Raw genomic sequence first — 20,905 nt, 5'->3', positions numbered from 1 at the left:
CTTTTGAGTCCATTATATTGTGAGCAGGTGACACCCCAAATGAAACATACCTTCAATTCATTGGCTGCTCATGACCACTCCTCATAGTTAATTATGCATGTATTAGGTATCATCACAATAGAAATAGCCTCATTATAATTGTTGTTGTTGTTGTTAAGGTTCCGACCCATAGCAACCCTGTACAGGGTTTCCGAGGGTGTAAATCCTTATGGGTGTAAAGCCTCATCTTTCTCCCGCGGAGCAGCTGGTAGTTTCGAACCGCTGACCTTAAGGTTCACAGCCCAATTCGTAACCACTACACTACCAGAGCTCCTTACTGTGGACCCCTGGAAATTCTGGCCTGGTCAGGTTGACACAGAACACTATTAGAGTGTTTGAAGGCTATAGTTTCAGGCTCCTCAAGTCACTTCTGACCAGTGAGGCCAGTGTTTTTAATTGAAAAAATTAAGTTTGAGATTTGTTTCACATATTCCGCAGTGCCATCTAAGAACTTGTAATGTGATTCCTTTCAGAGCAGTTGGAAGTGGTAACCCGACACCATCTAGTTCTTCTGGTCTCAGAGATTTGGAGACTGATTTCACACTTGTTTTAAAATTGCTCACATATTCTCTCCTTTGAATCAAGGAATTTGATAGAGAATTTTTTTATCACCTTAATGACCAAGAGTGAAAGGGAATTAATTTCATGTGATGATAATAGATGACAGTTTATATATTAAGCCTGTATGATCCCAAATACAATGTATATAAGGCACTCTCTGATGATCTATACAACCATAATTACAAAACATTACCAAAAGAAACCAAAAAGACTTGCAGAAATGGAGGAATAAACACTACTTATGGATGGTGGTGGTGGTTATGTACTTATGAATAGCAAGTCTTAAAATTGTGAAAACGTCCACACTAACCAAAGCAATCCATAGATTTAATGCTGTCCGTATCTAGATTCCAACGTCATTTTTAAAGATGGCCCCTGTAATGAGTGTGGGTCCATTGCACTGCCTGATTCTTCTCTTTCTGTCCTGAATGAGCAGAACTGCGGAATATTTTGGCTTCAAAACACAAGGACGATATGGAGACCAGGACGAAATGGATTCAAACGGAAACATCTGAAGGTGAGCTTAATAGGAGACCAAGTGTCCAGGTTTTGGTGGGAATGCATTAGTGGGTACAGGTGAGGCAAGCGGCTACTGCCTTCCATTTCCTGCTGAGAAAACCTCATCGGGGAGCATTGTGGGAGGTGTCACTTCACAGAGTTTGTCTTTCTTCGTGTAGGTTTGTCATTTAAGGCTATTGACTGCTATGAAAAGGAGAAGAGGAAGCCCAAAATACGAGTGAGTTGGAACTCCTTTATTTTTCTGAAATGCTGGCTCATTTACTGCAGAGTAAGCTTATATGTTATGCTGTCGTGGGAAGAAAGCAGATAACATTTCAGACATTTTAGAGTGATATCTAATTTTTTGTTTGTTTTTGGAATGTATTGCCAATATTGATAATTAAAATTCAGGAAAACATATTCTTTAAAAACAGCAATCACTAAAAACTGTAAAGGTACTGTTAAATTTTATTGCATATCCATATACATGGTACATAATGTTACAATCTTGTATTCTCGGCATATTTTTAAATACTGAAGATACTAAAAGTGCAGAAATAGAGAGTATATAAAAATAGGTACTTTGGTACCAACATCAAGCATGTCTAATGACTAATGTAATTTGTTGTTAAAGCTCAGAATCCAAAATTTCTTTATATATCCACTTTCCCACTCCTAGTTTTCAGGAATGTTATATCATGTGGGTAAATCTGAGAGTATAAGAGGAAGACATGACCACATCCACTTTTCCTCTTCTCTGTCTACTTCTGACTCCAGGTGCCCATGCAGCACTTCTTTCTCTAACCCTAGCCGCCTGTGCTGAGGTCAGATCTCAGTAGGTCGTAGGCTAGTTTTCTGTAGACTAGGATATAGTACAATTCTTGCCATAAGTTTCAGAATGCAGTCAAAAGCCTACTTCTGTCCTTATGACTTGAATTATAAGGTGTGCCTTATCCCTTGAGAATTCCAGATGTGAGCTTGGGAGTCTCCTCTGGGATCCCTCACTTTTTACCTGTTGATCTTAGTACTGTGCTGGGTTTGATAAGTCACTGGAACAACCCCCAGAATTCACATAAAGTGTTGTAGTAATGTTTGCAGCTTTCTTATAAAAAACATAGTAGATCCATGAAGGTATGGATAGGGCAAGGTCTGCTACAATTTCCAGTGCACGTCTTCTTTGTGACAAAAAGGCTGCCCAATCAAGAAGACCTTGGAGTAGACATTTTGTAGTAAGGAGAGGAGTGATTAACTTTGCAGTCTAGGAGCGGAGGTCCCTGGGACCATCAAGGAAGAAGAGTAGAGCATGATACTGTATCCAGAGAAACAGTGACACTAGAGATGGAAGCAGAGATGATGACGTGGAGATATGGAGTGACTGGGGACTTTAGACCAAGAGAGGGAGAGGGGCTGTGTGCTGACGACTGGGGGTCAGGCTTGCAGGGTATATACCCTTTGGTTGGTTAATGAGACATGGAGGGGATTGCAACCATGGCAATGAAACGGTATACAATATGATGAATGTAAAGCTAATGTTCTCTCATGTAAACTATCACATAATTCACAATAAAACATTAAAAAACAAAAAGAAGAAAAAGAGCTTGGAGCCTGTGCTGAATTTAATACACACTCAAGATTGATGAGCTACATCTCTTCTCCCTACCCTGACGTCCTCTGGTCTTTGCTAGAAGTGCTGTGACGCGTTACTGATGTTGTCACACCGTGAATTAACTTCTGGTCCAGGGCTTCTTCCCCCCAAAGCATTGGTAGGGTTCAGACAGAATGTGCACATGAAAGGAGCCACAAAGGCGGAAGCTGGCTAGCTGAAACTTGAGGAAGGGGATCCCATAGACGTTGTCACAGAGATGAGAACTGTGTGTGCAGTGAGTCGCCGGGAGCCCCAACTGAATTCTTTGTTTCACTTTTATTCTGTTGTCCTTTGTGTCTTGTCTGGTAAATCTGAGAATACAAGTCAAAGACATCACCATATTCCTAATTCTTGTTTCCTGATTCCTGTGCTTTCTTAGGATGATGTAGGGCCCATAATTTGTCCTTTTTTCCTGGATCTGATGTACTTCTTTACCAGTCCATTCACCTGTATTTATTGCATTCATAAGCTAACCTTAATTTTGATTTTTAATTGTGTCTTATGATTAATTAGTTCATTGGTCACATGAGATCAGTCAGGCCTGTGTGCATGCCGGATTTTGGTGGTCGTCCCGTGTTGTAACTCTTTTTACTAGACTCTCCTGACACATAAGGTCCTTTCCTGCATCCTTTGTGGGTGATTTGTGGTTAGCCCGAATTCCCTGTTCTGACCACCTGGCAAGCCTGATGCATATCTAATTATATAATGCTCTGAATTAAGGAGCTAGAAGAAGACTTTGTACCTTGTACAGTCCCTCACAGGATTGCACTTTGCAAGGTGAATCTCAACCATTTTCATTTCTGTACTTATTTAGTTAAGCCATGCCATTGAAATTCATTGTTGTTGTTAGGTGCCATGGAGTCGATAGCAACTCATAATGACCTTATGCACACCAGAACGAAACACTGCCCGATCCTGAGCCAGCCTCACTACTGTTGCCATGCTTTAGTCCATTGATGCTGCCACTTGGCCAATCCATCTCACTAGGGTCTTCCTCTTTTTCTCTGACCCTACCAAACATGATATCCTTATCCAGTGACTGGTCCCTCCTGACAATATGTCTGAAGTATAAGGCCATCCTGACCTCCAAGGAACATTCTGGATGTACTTCTTTCAACATACATCTGTTTGTTATTTTGGCAGCTCATGGCACTTTCAGTATGCTCCTCCAACACCATAGCTCAAAAGCATCAATTCTTCTACGGTCTTCCTTATTCACTGTCCAACTTTTGCATGCATATGAGGTTATTGAAAATACCATGAATTGGGTCAGGCACACCTTAGTTCAAGCTCACATCTTTGCTCTCCAACACTTTTAAAAGGTCTTGTGCAGCAGATTTACCTAAAGCAGCATGTCATTTGATTTCTTGATGCTGCTTCCATGATTGTTGATAGTTGATCTGAGAAGAATGAAGTCCTTGACAACTTCAGTCTTTTCTCTGTTGATAAGAATGTTGTTTATTGGTCCAGTGGTGAGGATTTTTGTTTTCTTTACATTGAGATGTAATCCATACTGAAGGCTGTGCTCTTTGATCTTCATCAGTAAATATTTTAAGTCTTCTTCACTTTCAGCAAGCAAGGTTATATCATATGCGTATCTCAGGTTGTTAATGAGTCTTCTTCCAATTCTGATGCCACGTTTCTCTTCATAGAACCCAGCTTCTTGGATTATGTGCTCAGCATACAGGTTGAATAAGTATGGTGAAAGAATACAACCTTGTCGCACACCTTTCTTAATTTTAATCCACTCAGTGTTCCCATGTTCTGTTCAAACAATTGCCTCTTGGTCTAGGTACAGATTCCTCATGAGCACAATTAAGTATTCGGAATACTCATACTTGGCAATGTTGTCCATAGCTTGTCATGGTCCACACAATCAAAAGCCTTTGCACAGTCAATAAAGCACAGGTAATCATTCTGATATTCTCTGCTTTCATCCAAGATCCATCGGGCATCAGCAATGCTATCCCTCATTCCACAGCCTCTTCTGAATCCAGCTTGAACTTCTGAAAGTTCTCTGTCAATGTATGCTTGCAGCCATTTCTGTATTCCCTTTACTAAAACTTTACTTGCATGGGGTATTAAAGAGATTGTTCAAGGATTTCCGCATTCTGTTGGGTCACCTCTCTTTGGAATGGGCATAAATATGAATCTCTTTTAATCAGTTGGCCAGATTTTCTTGGCATAGATGAGTGAGTGCCTCCTGTGCCTCCTCACTTCCTTAAAGATTTCAGTTTTTATTCCCTCAATTCCTGGTGCCTTGTTCTTTGCCAGTACCTTCAATGCACCTTGGACTTCCTCCTTAAGTATCATTGATTTTTGATCATGTGCAGCCTCCTGAATCGGTAGAACATCAGCCATTTCCTTTGGTACAGTGACTCTGTGTATTTTTTCCATCTTCTTTTGATGCTCTCTGCATCATTCAGTAATTTGCCCAAAGAATCCATCAATAACGAAAGTCGAGGCTTGAATTTTTTCTTCAGTTCCCCTAGATTGAAAAATGCTGAGCGTATTCTTTTTTGGTGTTCTGACTCCAGATCTTTGTACATTTTGTTTTAATATTTGGCTTTATCTTCTCAAGGTGATATTTGAAAATTTCTGTTCAGCTCTTGTACCTCCTCATTTCTTCCGTTTGCTTTAGCATCTCTTCACTGAAGTGCAAGTTTCAGAGTCTCTTCTGACATCCATTTTGACCTTTTCCTTCTTTCTTGCCTTCTTAATGACTTTTTGCTTTCTTCCTGTATGATGCTCTTGATGTCATCCCACAACTCTCTGGACTGCGATCTTCTGTGTTTATTGTATCAAATCTGTTCTTCAGATGATCTCTAAATTCAAGTGGGATATATTCAAGGTTATGTTTTGGCTCTCGTGGACTTTTTTCATTTTCTTCAGCTTCAGTTTGAATTTGCCTATGAGCAATTGATGGTCTATTTCACAATCTGCCCCTGGCTTTGTTTTGACTGATGAAATGGAGCTTTTTCATCGTCTCTTTCCCCAGATGTAGTCAATTTGATTTCTGTGTATTCCATCTGGCGAGGTCCATGTGTATAGTTGTCTCTTATGCTGTCTAAAGAAGGTATTTGAAATGAACAAATCATTGGATTTGCAGAATTCTATCATGCGATCTCCAGCATCATTTTTATCACCAAGGCCATATTTTCCAACTACTGATCTTTCCTCTTTGCTCCCAACGTTTGCATTCCAATCACCAGTAATAATGAATACATCTTGATTGCATGTTTGCTTGGTAGAATTCTTCGATTTCATCCTCTTTAGCTTTGGTAGTTGGTATGTAAATTTGAATAATTGACGTATTAACTGGTCTTCCCTATGTTGTTTTTGTTGTTGTTAAGTGCCGTGGAGTCGATCCCGACCCATAGCAACCCTTTCCCTGTAGGCGCATGGATATTATCCTGTCATAGACAGCGTTGTACCTCATAACTGAGCTGGATACCCTCTTTTTGACAATGAGTGCAACACCATTCCTCTTCAACTTATCATTCTCAACATAGTAAACCAGGTGGTTGTCAGATTCAAAACAGTGAATACCAGTCCATTTCAGCTCACTAATGCCCAAGATATCGATGTTTATGCATTCCATTTAGTTTTTGACAATTTCTAATTTTCCTAGAATACATTCCATATTCTAATTATTAATGGATGTTTACAGGTGTTTCTGTTCATTTTTAATTGTGCCCCATCAGCAAATGAAGGTCCCGCGGGCTTTTCTCCCATGGGCTTTACTCCATTCATGTCATCACAGTCACCTCTACTTTGAGGAGGCAGCTCTTTCCAGTCGTATTTTGGGTGCCTTCTAACCTGAGAGGCTCATTTTCCAGCACTATATCTGACAGTGTTTCTCTGTTCATAAGGTTTTCAGTGACTAGATATTCAGAAGTAGTTCGTCTCTCCTTCCTAGTCTCTCTTCGTCTGGAAGCTCATCTGAAACATGTCCACCATGGGTGACCCTGCTGGAATTTAAGATACCGGTGAAATTCATAGGTCTCTGCATAGTGAGGATTTCTGCATTGAAAGTGGGTGAGTTGTGAAGCCAGTGAATTTTAAATTTTACCTCAGTAAAATGCTTTCAGGACCCTTAAGGTGTATCAGTTAGGTCTTTTATGCTACCCACAAGGGCCACATGAAGCCACCATGGCCTGCGCAGGAGCAAGATTTGGAGACATTTGCTTCAGAAAGATTTAGTCTCAGAAACCCTATGGGGCAATTGTACTTCTCCATATAAAGGTGCTGTGAGTCCGAATTGAGTCCATGGTAACAGGGTGCAATATTTGTTGTTTAATAAGATTTCCGTTATCTTTAAGAGTGACAGTACTAGGTATTGTGTCACTCATCCCCCATGACATTAACCCATCACCTCTCATCCCTAATCAGGGCGTGTAGTACATAGAACCTAGCATTGGGTGGACAGGTTGGCCTCCACCTTGGTAAATCGGAAGGAGTTGGGCCTTCAAGAATCCATCAGAGTGGACTTTGGAGGGGGTAGTTTTTTGCATCTAGGAACTTGGCCTTTTAGATAGCAGCCAGTGACTCAGTTTTGTTTGTACTGGTGGCGGGACCAGATGTTCCACGTATGTGGGAGGTGAGGAGAATGTTTCTGCACTAGAAGACGTGACACACAGTGTAAGATACTGTCTATAAACATCATTTTAATGGAATATTACATTCTCTCGACCACTATTTCCATAGATGAATTAGTACTCTTCTGTGTGTGTGAAGAGTTAAGGATATTGGAAAAGTTCATTAAAATCATTTTAAAAAGTCCATCAGAATAGTTAGCAGAACTTGTCAAAAATATTTCATGCAGAAGTTATCTGTCTACTCACTTTTCTTATAATTGAAATTTCCCTTCCGGTTCTCCTTTCAGTCTTCACTATCTCTTGATACTTAACACTAGAACACATCCAGTATTTCTTTTCTTCTTTTATATCCCATCCTTCCATCATGAATTCTTTAAGTCGCTTTTTTGAATTCTGCTTACAGGTCTCAAATTAATTCACAGATCTTTTCTTCATTGAGGATACATGTTTGAGGGTCAGGGTATGTTTTGTGAATCATTGATGGTCCCCACAGAATTTCTTGCACTGGTGGGTGCCTAGTTTTGTCCAGAACTTCTTGTTTAATGAACAAAATTAGATGAACTTACTAATGTCCACGATCTTCTAAGTCACCAGTGAATTCCTCAAATGGTGAAAAGTCCTGCTTAATTTGCTGTGCATTTATCGCTTGTACTAGGAACCACTTACATTCGAAGATGTCGCCGTGGTCTTCACAGAGGCAGAATGGAAGAAACTGAGCTCTGAGCAGAAAAACCTTTACAAAGAAGTGATGCTTGAGACATACCAGAATGTTTTCTCATTGGGTGAGAATGTGCTGTCATCTTTTCCTTCATGAATTCAGCAGATACACTTACTGGGCTCTGCTCTGTACCCAAATGGGGAGATCTGATGTGGTGCTATAGGGTAATGCACTGGACCTGAATGTCATTGATTCAAACCCATCACCTTGTCTCAGAGACTCTACACAGATTCTAAAGTATGATTCAGAAGTGACTCAATGTCACTTAACAATAAATGGGCTGAAGGAGTCTTGTAGGCCTAGTAGTTAAACAAAGTTGATCTTAAGTGAAAGGTTGGCACTTTGAACCTAACTGTTTGCAGTAGATCTATGTGACCATATGACTCCAGAGAATTTGATAGGTTTTTTACTATTTTTGGCTCTGTGGCAATTCTATTCTACAACACATAATAAGTTGGTCATGAGGTAGATGCTAATATATGTCCATGAACTTGTTTGCTTTGTTTTCACTGAGAACCAGATAATACTCTAGATAGTGAGAACATATTATTAAATATAATACTTAGGACTTACCTTCAAGTATAAGGAGACAGAAAACAGTGAATCTTATATACAAAAGGACTGTAAAAAGTTCTTGTAAAAAGGAAACTAAAGGGCAAAAAAGTGTCAAAATTGGAAATCCCATTGCTAAGAAATAAAACAAGATCTAATTAGCACACTGTATAGTGAAAGAAAGTCAACATTGATTAAAGTCCTAAATGTAACTCTACAAATATAAGTACCACTAATGGGAAAATAAGGGCAAACTCAGGGGCTCTGATAAACAGTACGAATCTACCATGAAACGTAAGTGACAACACACACAGAAGAGAAAACAGAATAGATGACAGGTACCTGATAAAACTTGGACCCTGTGTGTATTGGAAGATATCACCTAAAGAGTGCCAATAGAAACAAAAGACTGGGAAAATATTTTTGGAAGCAACATGTCAGACAAGGGACTAATGTTACAATATATAGAATGAGTCACTGTGTCCCCAATTAAAAGACACATCATCTAATTGAAAGTGGAAAGAGGACATGAAGAGACACTTTACCAAAGACCACATCCCTGGGCGACAAAGTTTATCAGGAAATGTTCGTGATATTTAGCAGTTATTGTTATTAAGTGCCATTGAGTCTCCCCTGACACTTAGCAACCCTGTGTAGTGTTTTTAACACACAACTAGTGAGTTTGAACCACTAATCTGGCAGATGGCATTCCAGCATTTATCCTGTCGCACCACATCAATCTCCATGGTTGTTAATATTGTTAAGTGCCATGGAATCCTTTCTGGATTACAGTTGTCCCAATCTTGGCTGAACTAACTGACATCTTTGTTTTTTTGTAGAACCAAAGCCAGAAACCCAGCACTGTTTCTCCTGTTTTCTGTCTTTCTCCTGCCAACAAATTTTCAGTCAATATGTACTTCAGACTTTCCCGGGTTTATGTGCAGAGTGTCCCTTCCATTCAGGGTCTTCCATACCAGAGTCACAGAAACAGCCTGACAAGCAGGATTTTGATCAGAGGTTCTGGAAAGAAAACACAGACGGTTATGATAGAGAAGACTTCGCCCATACCTTGTGTGTGAGCAGAGTGGAAGGAAAGATGTTATGGGAACTCAGTAGCCCACCCCAAAGAGTTTCAGCAAGGCTGAGAGAAGGCTACACAGGTGTAGGCATAAAGCCCAACTCAACCCAGACTGTGCCATCTGTTGAAACAGATAAAACACTGAAGGAAGTTGAAACTGTAAGATTTGAAGCAGTCAGCTACAGAGAGGGTGGAACAGACTGTGGCCTGAAGTCAAAGTTCATCACAAACCAGAGGTCCGTCCTCCGGGGAAATCCACATGTTTCTGGTGAGTGTGGTCAAGGGTTTGCTCAGAATTCAGCCTTACTGTGCCACCAAAGACAATACTCAAGGGACAAGCCATATGATGGCAGTGATTATGGTCGACTGTTTGCTCATAAGTCAGTCCTGCGCAGACACAGAAGGACACACCCAGGGAACAACCCATATGTTTGCAGTGAGTGTGGCCAAGGGTTTGCTCAGAAGTCATACTTATTGGGCCACAAAAGAACACACTCAGGGGAAAAGCCCTATGTTTGCAATGAGTGTGGACTAGGATTTGCTAAGAAGTCAACCTTGTTGTCTCACCAAAGGACACACTCAGGGGAAAAGCCATATGTTTGCAGTGAGTGTGGACGAGGATTTGCTCAGAAGTCAACCTTGTTGTCTCACCAAAGGACACATTCAGGGGAAAAGCCATATGTTTGCAGTGAGTGTGGACGAGGATTTGCTAAGAAGTCAACCTTGTTGTGTCACCAAAGGACACACTCAGGGGAAAAGCCATTTGTTTGCAGTGAGTGTGGTCAAGGGTTTTCTCAGAAATCAAACTTGTTGGGCCATGAAAGAACACACTCAGGGGAAAAGCCATATCTTTGCAATGAGTGTGGACGAGAGTTTGCTTATAAGTCAACCTTCTTGTGCCACCAAAGCACACACTCCGTGAAAAAGCCATATGTTTGCAATGAGTGTGGCCGAGGGTTTGCTCGTAAGTCAACCATGTTGCGCCACCAAAGGACACACTCAGGGGAAAAGCCATATGTTTGCAGTGAGTGTGGCCGAGGGTTTGTTGATAAGTCATACTTGTTGTGCCATGAAAGAACACACTCAAAGGAAAAGCCGTATGTTTGCAGCGAGTGTGGCCGAGGGTTTACTCGTAAGTCAAATTTGTTGTGCCACCAAAGGACACACTCAGGGGAAAAGCCATATGTTTGCAGTGAGTGTGGCCGAGGGTTTGCTCAGAAGTCAAACTTGTTGTGCCATCAAAGGAAACATTCAGGGGAAAAGCCATTTGTTTGCAGCGAGTGTGGCCGAAGGTTTGCTTATAAGTCAACATTGTTGTTCCACCAAAGGACACACTCAGGGCACAAGGTATTTCCGATGATTCAGCGTGACTTTTTCAGTGCTGGTCTTATGGCTGTACGGCTTCTTTAGGTCTGGAGTTGAGCCCACTTGAAACAAGTCACCAGTGAGGCGCAACTGTCCCCCAATGAAACTCAAGTGTCTCCCGACAGGTGACCCTAAGTTACTGGAGATCAGGGTTTGCACTGATGCTGGATGGAGGTGGAAATTGGCCACCCTTGTAATTATAACAGAGCAGTGTGTTAGAAAACAAGAAATCCTTCTTTTCTCATCCTGTGTGAATGTGTTTTGTTAGAATCCTGTTGCCTAAGTGGCTCATAATATGGCTGTGCCAAATCTTACTGACGGCTCATCAGTCTGTGCTTATTTCACCATCCCTGCTCAGCTTCCCATCCCAGCACTCAGGCCACCTCTCTAACCTTTCCTCTGATGCTCAGGGTTCTGGGATTTTCATCTGAGTCTTTTTTATTTAATGTCTCATATCTTCATTGTAGAGGGTCTGTATATTACATCTTTTCAGTCCGCTGTGTTACCAGAAGTCTGAACATATTTAAATAAACTGAATAAGGCCAATTCTTGCCTTTATCAATAAGGCAATAGACACGGTAGGTGAACAGGATCAGAAATCCTCTTAAGTCCTTGATGTAATTTCAGGGCATCTTTTGAACGACTCAATTCAAAGTGAAATGTTTTCACACAGAAGAAATAATGAAGACTATTTATACATTGGTTCAGTAGTAATTGTATGATCCTGATGAGTCTGTCTGTCTGTTCCCCAGTTTGTCTTCCTCCCCCAGTGTCTGTACTCAGCTTATCCTCTCAGCAGCCATTCAGTCCACTTCTCTTACTTTTCCTCTGATGTTGAAGGTGCTAGGATTTTCACCTGTGTCTGTTTCATTTGGTCTCTCCTGTCTTTGTTGTGGAGTGTCTGTGTAGTCCATCTGTTGACAGGTTATTGTTAAGTGCCTTCCAGTTGGTTCTGACTCATAGCGACCCTGTATAGGGTTTCCAGGGAACCACTCTCTGGTTTAAAGTGACCTTACCTGTCCTACAGCTCTACACCTGCATGCCGCACATGATGGCAGCATGTCTTGAAAGTGGCATAGGACCTTCCCACTAAACTCCAAAGAGGGAAAATAGTCTTTATTATCATTTAAACATTTACCATTTCATTGCTGTTGTTTCTCTTTGTAAATTTTCTTTTTGGTGTTTTTATGAGCCTGGACAATAGAGCCAACTAGATTATAGTTGTTTTATAATGTCCATCCACCTAAATTCTGAGGACTATGGTACGACAGCATCTCCTTTTCTTGTGTTCTCAAAGGTTTCATTTTGTTGGCAAGGACCTTTCAAAAGCTGCCCTGAACTCCAAGACTGGGGAAAGAGGAGTCTCGATCCTGCTCAACTGTGCTATCTTTTGGCTCTTTCCTAAAGATAAGAATTGTTTTTTTTCCTTTTATTTAAATATGATCAAGTTGCCCTAGGTATTCTGAAAAAACAAAAGCTAACCAACTTCTTGTTTAACTTTCTTGTGAATTAGTAAAGGTCACAGAGCACATGGTCACCTTCACATTTAAGAAACCAGATCCTTTGCCTCCTTACAGTGATGGCATCCCATGCATGTACCATCAGTTCCATGTATTTATCTCCATTGCCTGAAACTCTTCTTGACTCCCTCCCTCCTGTCACCCTTCCTCTTTCCTCTGCTAGTCTTCCTCTTCTGGTATATTGTCTGCCCTTTCACTCATGTTTACCTTGTCACCCATGAATAATTTTCTTTGCTCATCTCCCCTCCCTCATAAGCACTATATGATGTGTCTTTTATTTAAAAACCAAATGTTTGTACTAAAATGATCCTATCTGGTAGTGTGGTGGTCACGAATCAGGCTGCTAACCTTAGGGTTAGCAGTTTGAAACTACCAGCTGTTCCACAGGAGAAAGATGAGGCTTTCTGCTCCTGTAAAGATTTACAGTTTCAGAAACCCTGTGCAGGGTCGCTAATGAGTAACAAATGATTCCACGACACATAACAACAATGCAGTATATGTCCATGTGATATGTTTTGCAGATTCATTCTTTTTCTTCAATGTTGCTTAGAATTCTATGTGGTGTGTGTCCATTTATGAGCCTTAGTCAATAATTATCCACATTCCGGTTCTATTGAAGCGCCTGTCCACACTCAGGGCTGATGGCAACATTGAGTGTGTGCATGAAATGCTTCTATTGAATGGATGGGTGACTGCAATTTTTGGCTCAACCTATGAAATGATCCACAACAGGCCTTGGTTTCAAAAAGTTTCTGCGAGATGAGTACCAAAACAACTCACGGAGGTACACAGAGAGAAGTATGTCTGGAAGCAAACTTTGGACCCATACTGGCAGGAAGGTCAAAGTATCTTTAAATATCCTTAATGGTACAAAAATATCACTACAGTTTTAAGAATAAAAACAGAGTATGGAATGGAAACATCCTTAATCACCGACCAACAAAAAGTTCAAAAATCAACCAACAGCTGGGAATTGGATGCTTACAGTTTTCTGGGATTTTCAAAGGCCAGTATTGGAACACTGACAGGAAAAAGGCTCAACAATCATCAGTACTCCTTCCAGGGTGATACTCAATGATCCACTGAAGCCAAAACTTGGTTTATATGCTGGATTAAGTTGATCGTTTTTCTAATGTTGAACCATCCTTGCATCCCTGATATGAATCCCACTGGATCTTTTTGATGTGCTGCTGGATTCTGTTGGCTAGGATTTTGTTGAGAATTTTTGCATCTATGTTCATGAGGGATATTGGTCTATATATTTTCCTTCTTAATGACGTCCTTCCCTGGTTTTGGTATGAGGGTTATGCTTGCTTCATAAAATGTATTAGGAAGTTTTTCATCCTTCTCTATATTCTGGAATAATTTGAGTAGAATTGGTGACAGCTCTTCCCTGAATGTTTGGTAGAACTCACCAGTGAAGTGAAGCGTAAACTTTGGATTAAACAGAGACGACTGCCATCCTAGGGCATTGTGACCCTGCCTGACAATAAGCCCACCCACTTCTGCCCCACAGTCAACACTGCAACACCTTCCATTTGTTGTGTTAGACCATCCTCCCTATAGACCTGATCTTGCTCCATGGGACTTTTCACCTGTTTGGTCCCCTGAAAACAGCACTTTGAAAAACAAGATTCACCTGTATTGAAGAAGAGACGACAGTGGTGCATTGTTGGCTAGCATTTCAACCGAAAACATTTTTTTTAATAAAAGAAGATGAAAACTTGCTGACAAATATAAAAAATATTGAAATGCAAGGAGATTATGTCAAAAAATGATGTATTTGCCTTTTGTAAAATGTGATTAAAGCACAATGCTACAATCAGAGTATGAATAATTCTTCACTCACCCCTGTAGATTCAGTGTAATTATCGATACCTATGATATAATTACTGTTGCAAGTTGGGTTGCTAACCTCAAGGTCAGCAGTTCAAAACTACCAGCAGTTCTGCTGGAGAAACATGAGGCTGTCTGCTCCCATGGAGATTTACAGCCTCGGAAACCCAGTGCAGGGTCTCTATGAGTCGGAACCAACTCCCCAGCACACCAATCACCATGATATAATTACTGTTGTAATTAAGTTTGTATATAAATTATATTATTTTAAAAGTCGCCTTTTAATTTCAGGTGTTTCTCATTGGTATTCCTATCTTGGTTTTTTATAAACACTCCATTATACACATTATGCTTTCTTGTCCTTTTCTTGGTGTAAAAAGTTTTTTTTATAATTCAGAACATGACTCCTGGGTAAGGTGGGGACTGGTGGGCTTACCTGGATGGTAGCCTGTGCATCTTTGGAGATGGCTAGTTGCATCTTCATTTCCTCCACATCCTGTACCAGCATCTTCACCTCCGGGCCTGCCCTCCTCCAGGTGTATAACAGGGGTGGCAGGTGATGAGCTGGGCTCCAGGGCACTCCTGGGCAATTTCAAGTCCCGATCCATCTGATGTTCCTCCTTCCCTGTCCCTGATCCTCTATGTGGCCTGCGCTGCATCCTCAGAGGTTCTTGAAGGCAGGGTTCTAGGAAATTAAAGCAGTTTCACCTTCATGTCAGGCAAGTGGGAGACCTTCACGTGGAGGTTCTGTGACTGGATGTGGCTGATTGTCCCCTGGCTCAACCTTTTATGTAGTCATGTTTGATTGTCTGTAATTCTGGGTTAACAGACCATGAAAACCTTGTCAGCTTCTATCTATGAGCTCGTAAGTCTTGATTTAGTTACATGCACCACAATACATGTTCTTTTGCTTTACTAGTTTTCTCTCCTAACGTATATAGGGAAATAATTTGGTTAAAATGTTCAGCTCATGGAGGCCTTTATGCTGAGTGAAAACAGCCAATGGAAACCATCACAACTGTCACAGTTGAACCCACTGTTGCTGCCACGCTGTCCGTCCTTGTCATTGAGTGGCTTTGTCTCTTATATTTCTGACTGTGTCAAACACCATTTCCTTCTACAGGGCCTTTTCCTGACAACATGTCCTATGTAGGAGAGATGAACTCTTGTGACTCTTGATTCCAGCAGCAATCCGGCTCTACTTTTTATAAAATATTTATTTGTTAACTGGTCCATGCCAAGAAATTTGGAAGGTAGCTCTACAGGCAAACAATTGGAAGACATCCATATTTGTGTCCATTCCATAGAAAGGTAATGCAATACAGTGTGGAAATCGTCTCTAACAGTACCATACTTTTAATATCGCATCCAAGACAGATTTGTTTGACAACTTAAAAGTATGTGATATGTTCACTTTAAAAAACAGGTGTTATGCTTACTTTAAAGGAGCATCCTGAATGTTTGTCCAGGACAGCTTTGTTCCTCATTCTGACAACCTATAATAGATTGAGTATTCTTCACCAAAACCAGCATTCAAAGGCATCAACTGTCACATCACAACTGTCTTTCCACATGCCCATGAGACCATTGAACACAGTGTGGCTAGGGAGTGGCCCACCTGACCCTCTTCTGATTTGAAATAACTCACAGTCCCCATGAATTCTCCAAACATCAGGTATGATATATGCACAAGTAAGTGTTTCAGAATTCATATTCCTTGCGATGATATTTTCCATAGTTTTTTATGATAACCCACGTTGTAATGCTTTTGCATTGTCGATAAAACATCTTTGATGTTCTCAGCTCTGAATTTGGAGCTTGTTTTCTGTGTGTTTCTCCTGAGGGTGAACAAACGGATGTGCAGACATCACACTGTCAAGGCTATATGAATGTTACTGTTGGTTTATGTCATGGATTTTGACACCATTCAACTCATCTGGTCTTCATTTGATAAAGAGGCAAAACTAACCCAGGCATCTCTTTGGGGGGGTCCATCCACACCACCAGAAACGGATGTTTACCTATTCTTGTGCTTTTATACTTAGGACCAGAAGTTGTATTTGGAGGTGATCGTATTGTGCCTCAATTTACCCAGATGACCACTCAAGACTCTCAGAATCGATAAGGAAGCCTTTAGTAGCTGCCCAGCGACTACAGCTTCCCTAAACACAGGAAAAACTGCATCCCCGACCCGGTTTTTCAAAGAGTATTTATACATAGACAGTCTGACATGATCTTGTACAAACCAAGGGTATGCTGTATACATGAGCTGTTAGGGTGGGGGCTAGGAGTACATCAGCTAGGACAGTTACTTCTCAAGATTAACTTGGGGCTGGGGGTACATCTGCCGGGACAGTTAGTTTTCAAGGTTAACTTTGGCTGGCTGATTTCAAGGTCAGCCTTGGCCACTGGCCACAGTATCCTGTGAGTCAGGCAGGCCCACTCAGATGTGAGGAATTTGCATAAGCAGTGTTACAGAAGCCAAGTTTAGCCAGAGTTAAGGGGGAAGGGGGTTTCTGCATCCAGGGGAGTTGTTGATGCTAAACATTTCCAACTTCAGCCTGATCCTTTCTTAAAAATTAGTTAGTATAGGGCAATTGGGCCTTACAATCTCCCAGTGTTTGAGGTGTCGTGGTTGGACTTCGGAACGGAGGACCACTGTACATTTACTGTAATGTTAAAGTGCTGTTGAGCTGTATCTGTTTCATGTATATACAGTATATGGTTTCCAAGGAGCAGCTGGTGAATCTCTCTGTATGGGTATTTTAAATAGACTTTCAGGAGCACAATGGATTGTACGGTTAATTCACCATGCGTGAGCCTGCCTTGAGACCTGAGGGGGAGTTTTGGCCACTAGGGGAGTGGGGCTAGTGCAGTGGTAGGATCTCGCTGTGGCGGGTCACCCCGTATGTGTACCTGGGCTCCTGTTTTGGAGAGGAAAGCACGACAAATGAATGGTGGTTTTGTTGTTAGGTATTATCGAGTAGGTAGTGACTCATAGTGACCCTTATCAGCTGGTGGGATTTGAACTGCGAACCTTAGGTTCAAACCACCCTGTGGTCTAGAGCTAATCCTACAGCACCACATCAGGACTCATTTTTGTTAAATGCAGCCGAGTGGGTTTCGAGTATTAACGAACATATAAAGGAGATGATGGTGAGCTTGAACCATTGACCTTGCGGTTCAACCTGACCTTGCAGTCTAGGCCATTTCATATTTGTAGATGATAGGATCAGTCTGGGAGAAAAAACTGAGGACTAGAGAGAACTAACTACTCGCGTCTTGCACTCCCGTAGTGGTTTAGGGCTGTGCAGGGTGAGTTCAGTTTGGGAGAAACATTCCCTGTTGTTGGGTTTATGAATACAATGGGAAGGATTCCTTAGTCCTGGTTTTCTGGGTTATGGCAGGAAGCCATGATTTACTCAGCATGTCAGAGTTTTTTTGTTTTGGATAACAATTGAAATGTGTTTTTTCCTGAATGATCTCCTTCCTCCGTGTTGTTGCTTTTTCTAATCTACTCACCTTCGCATCCATTCTCAACTTTGTTCTTAGGAAAATGTTGCCCTTTTGATTTAGAAAGACTGACCACTCCATAGTCAGCATACCTTACTTGTGGTGGTGTCACCTGTCTCCACCATTTCACTGCTTGACTGAAAATTGGTTCCCAAGGGTGACTTCCTTTCTAGACCTGAAGGGTGGTCCAGGGCCATTGCCTCAGGTTCCTCCTTTCTCTCCCTAATTGCTAAACCTGGCCTAATTGTGATTGTCACAGCTGTCGAGGTAAAAGTTGTATAGCAAAAGGGGGGTTGTAGTTAACCTTGCATTCCAGGAACAGAGGACCCTAGAAGCATCAAGAGGGCAGATCAGGCACAGAGCTTGGGATCCTAACCAGAGGAGGCAGAGGTGATGACATGGTGAGAGAGCAGCTGAGGATTATCAATTTACTGAAGGAAAGGGGTGGGTGCTGATGAGCAGGCCTTTAGTTGTTTAAACAATTACATACTCGTGTGTTTTTGTGAAAATCAAAGGGGGTGAGGGGGGAAAAAGGGTAGAGGCACATACTGTTAACAAGTGGTCCTTGGAGGGAATTATAATCATTGCCCTGAAACAAAATATGATTGGTTGAGTGCAAAACCTATGTCCTGCCATTTAAACTATCTCTCAATTCACAATAAAAATTTTTTTTCCTGCACTGTAAACTGTCACTTAATTCCTAATAAAAGCATTTTTTAAAAATTGTAGAGTCCCAGGACCCAGTATGAGAATGAGAGTTTTCTCAAAAGTTCATTATATTGTAAGTGGCCATACCCACAAGGAAGCATACTTTCAATTCATTGGCTGCTCATGACCACTCCTCATAGTTAACTATGCATATGTTAGGTTACATCATCATGGGAATAACCTCATCCTAATTGTTAACCCTGGGGTCCTAGTACTGCACTGTGGGTTAATGTGCCAGACTGCAAAGCCATTTGAACTGCAAGGTCTGTGGTTTGAGCTCACCAGCTGCTACTTGGAAGCCCTGTACAGGGTCGCTATGGGTCGGAACTGACTTGTTGGCACTTAACAACACTTGTTAACCCCGGGAAATTTTGGTCTAGTCAAGTTGACATAATACCCTAACTATCCTCTAGTGGTCAAGGACCATAGTTTCGGGCTCCGGCAGTCTTTTCTGACTAGTTAGCCCAATCTTTTTATTTCTTTATTTTTTATCTTTTTAATTTAAAAAATAATTTTGAGATTTGTTCCACATATTCTGCTGCTCCATCTAAGACCTTGTAATCTGTTTCCTTTTAGGGCAGTTGAAAGTAGTAACCAGACACCATCTAGTTCTTCTGGTCTCAGAGAAATGGAGACTGATTTTGTATTTTTAATTTTCCCATTTCTCACACATTCCTTCCTTTGGATCAAGGATTTTGATAGAGAATTTTTGATCACCTTATTGACCAAGGAATGGAAGAGGACTTTCCTCTGGAGGGAGTTACATGTGAAGATTGTAGATGGCAGCTTGTGTATTAAGCCTTTATTATCCCAGATGCTATGAATATAAAAGGGGTACCAAGGCACTATCCAATGAGCTATACAAAACACTACTACAAGAAACCAAGTAGACCTACAGAAATGGAGGCCTTTACACTACCTTTGGATAGGAAGACTTAACAATATGAAAATGTCCATGATACCCAAAGCAATCTGTAGATTTAATGCTGGCCCAATCTAGATTCTAACATCAATTTTAGGGCCTCATAGTGAGTGTGGTGTCATTGCTCTACCTGATTCTTCTGCTTCTGTCCCAGATGAGAAGGATTGGGGAAGACTTTGGTCTCAAAACACAAGGACAATATGGAGACCAGGAAGAAATGGATTCAAACAGAAAAGGGCAAAGGTGAGTATTATAGGGGACCAAGTCTCCAGGTTTTGGTGGGAATGCATTACTGGGTACGTGTAAGGCAAGTGGCCACTTTCTTCTCTCTCTTGCTCAGAAGACCTCATCTTTTCTCATCCCTTCATGAATTCAGCAGATACTTAGTCCCTGCTATGAGCTCAAGAAGAGAACTCATGTGGCACCATAGGATAATGTACTGGATCTCAATGTTGGTGGTTCAAACCCACCACCTTGTCTCTAGATATTGAGAACATATAAATACATGTAATACTTAAAAGGACTTACCTTCAAATATAAGCACAGTGAATCATATACAACAGGATTGCAAAAAAGTTATTTGGTAAAATCAAATTAAGGCTAAAAATGCCTCAAACCCTACTATCCAGCCAAATAATCAAAATAACCTGGTGTTAATACCACTATGGAAATTAATCAATGAGCAGAAATGAAAGCCTAGAGGTAAATAAATCTCTGTGCAGACAGCTGGTCTTTGAAATGGTGACAAAATACATTATTTAATGAGCTATTCTCTGTGACACAAGGGGCTGGACAAACTGAAGATACATTTTCAGAAGAAGGGAGTGCCTCCCATGTCTCACTCCATATATAAAAACAAACTTAAAATTGTCTGCAGACATTAATGTGAAAATGAGAACAATACAGATTATTAATGAAAAAATAATGGCAAACTTAAGGGCTATCACGTGTGACATGAATACACTGTGAAACTTACCTGTGAATGCACAAAAAGCAGAGGACAGACTAGTTGATAGGGATCGCCTGAAAATTAGAAACGTGTATTCTAAAAGGTCACCAAAAGATGAAATAGAGAACCCATTCTCTGGGAATACATTTTGATAATGTGCCACTTTGGGTTAATGCGCTGGACTGCAAAATGGGCTATATTCTCAAGGTCAGCGGTTCAAGCTCACCAGTCACTCTTAGAAAAGCATAAACAGGGTTGCTGTGGGTCGGAATCAACTCTGTGGCACTTGACATTTGTTTTATGCCGCAATCTCTAAACGTATATAAGTGTGTGTTGTTTACATTATGTATTATATATGTATGAAGAGAAGGGAGCTCAGAGTCAGCATTTCAAATCTACAAGC

General features: G+C 41.0%; 1 protein-coding gene across 1 annotated transcript in view; it reads left to right on the top strand.

Moving 5' to 3' along the window:
- The first annotated feature begins 9,948 nt into the window (after positions 1 to 9,948).
- The window catches only part of LOC102813707 (histone-lysine N-methyltransferase PRDM9-like), an 18,470-nt gene continuing 7,513 nt past the window's right edge, over positions 9,949 to 20,905 (top strand). Inside the window, exons 1-2 of the mRNA XM_006868428.1 lie at positions 9,949 to 9,957; positions 10,071 to 10,993. Of these exons, the coding sequence (XP_006868490.1) occupies positions 9,949 to 9,957; positions 10,071 to 10,993 (932 nt within the window). The remainder of the gene's footprint in view (positions 9,958 to 10,070; positions 10,994 to 20,905) is intronic.

Source organism: Chrysochloris asiatica, unplaced genomic scaffold (genome assembly GCF_000296735.1).
Source record: "Chrysochloris asiatica unplaced genomic scaffold, ChrAsi1.0 scaffold00116, whole genome shotgun sequence".
NCBI classification, from domain to species: Eukaryota; Metazoa; Chordata; class Mammalia; order Afrosoricida; family Chrysochloridae; genus Chrysochloris; species Chrysochloris asiatica.
This window is presented reverse-complemented; position numbering and strand designations above follow the sequence as displayed.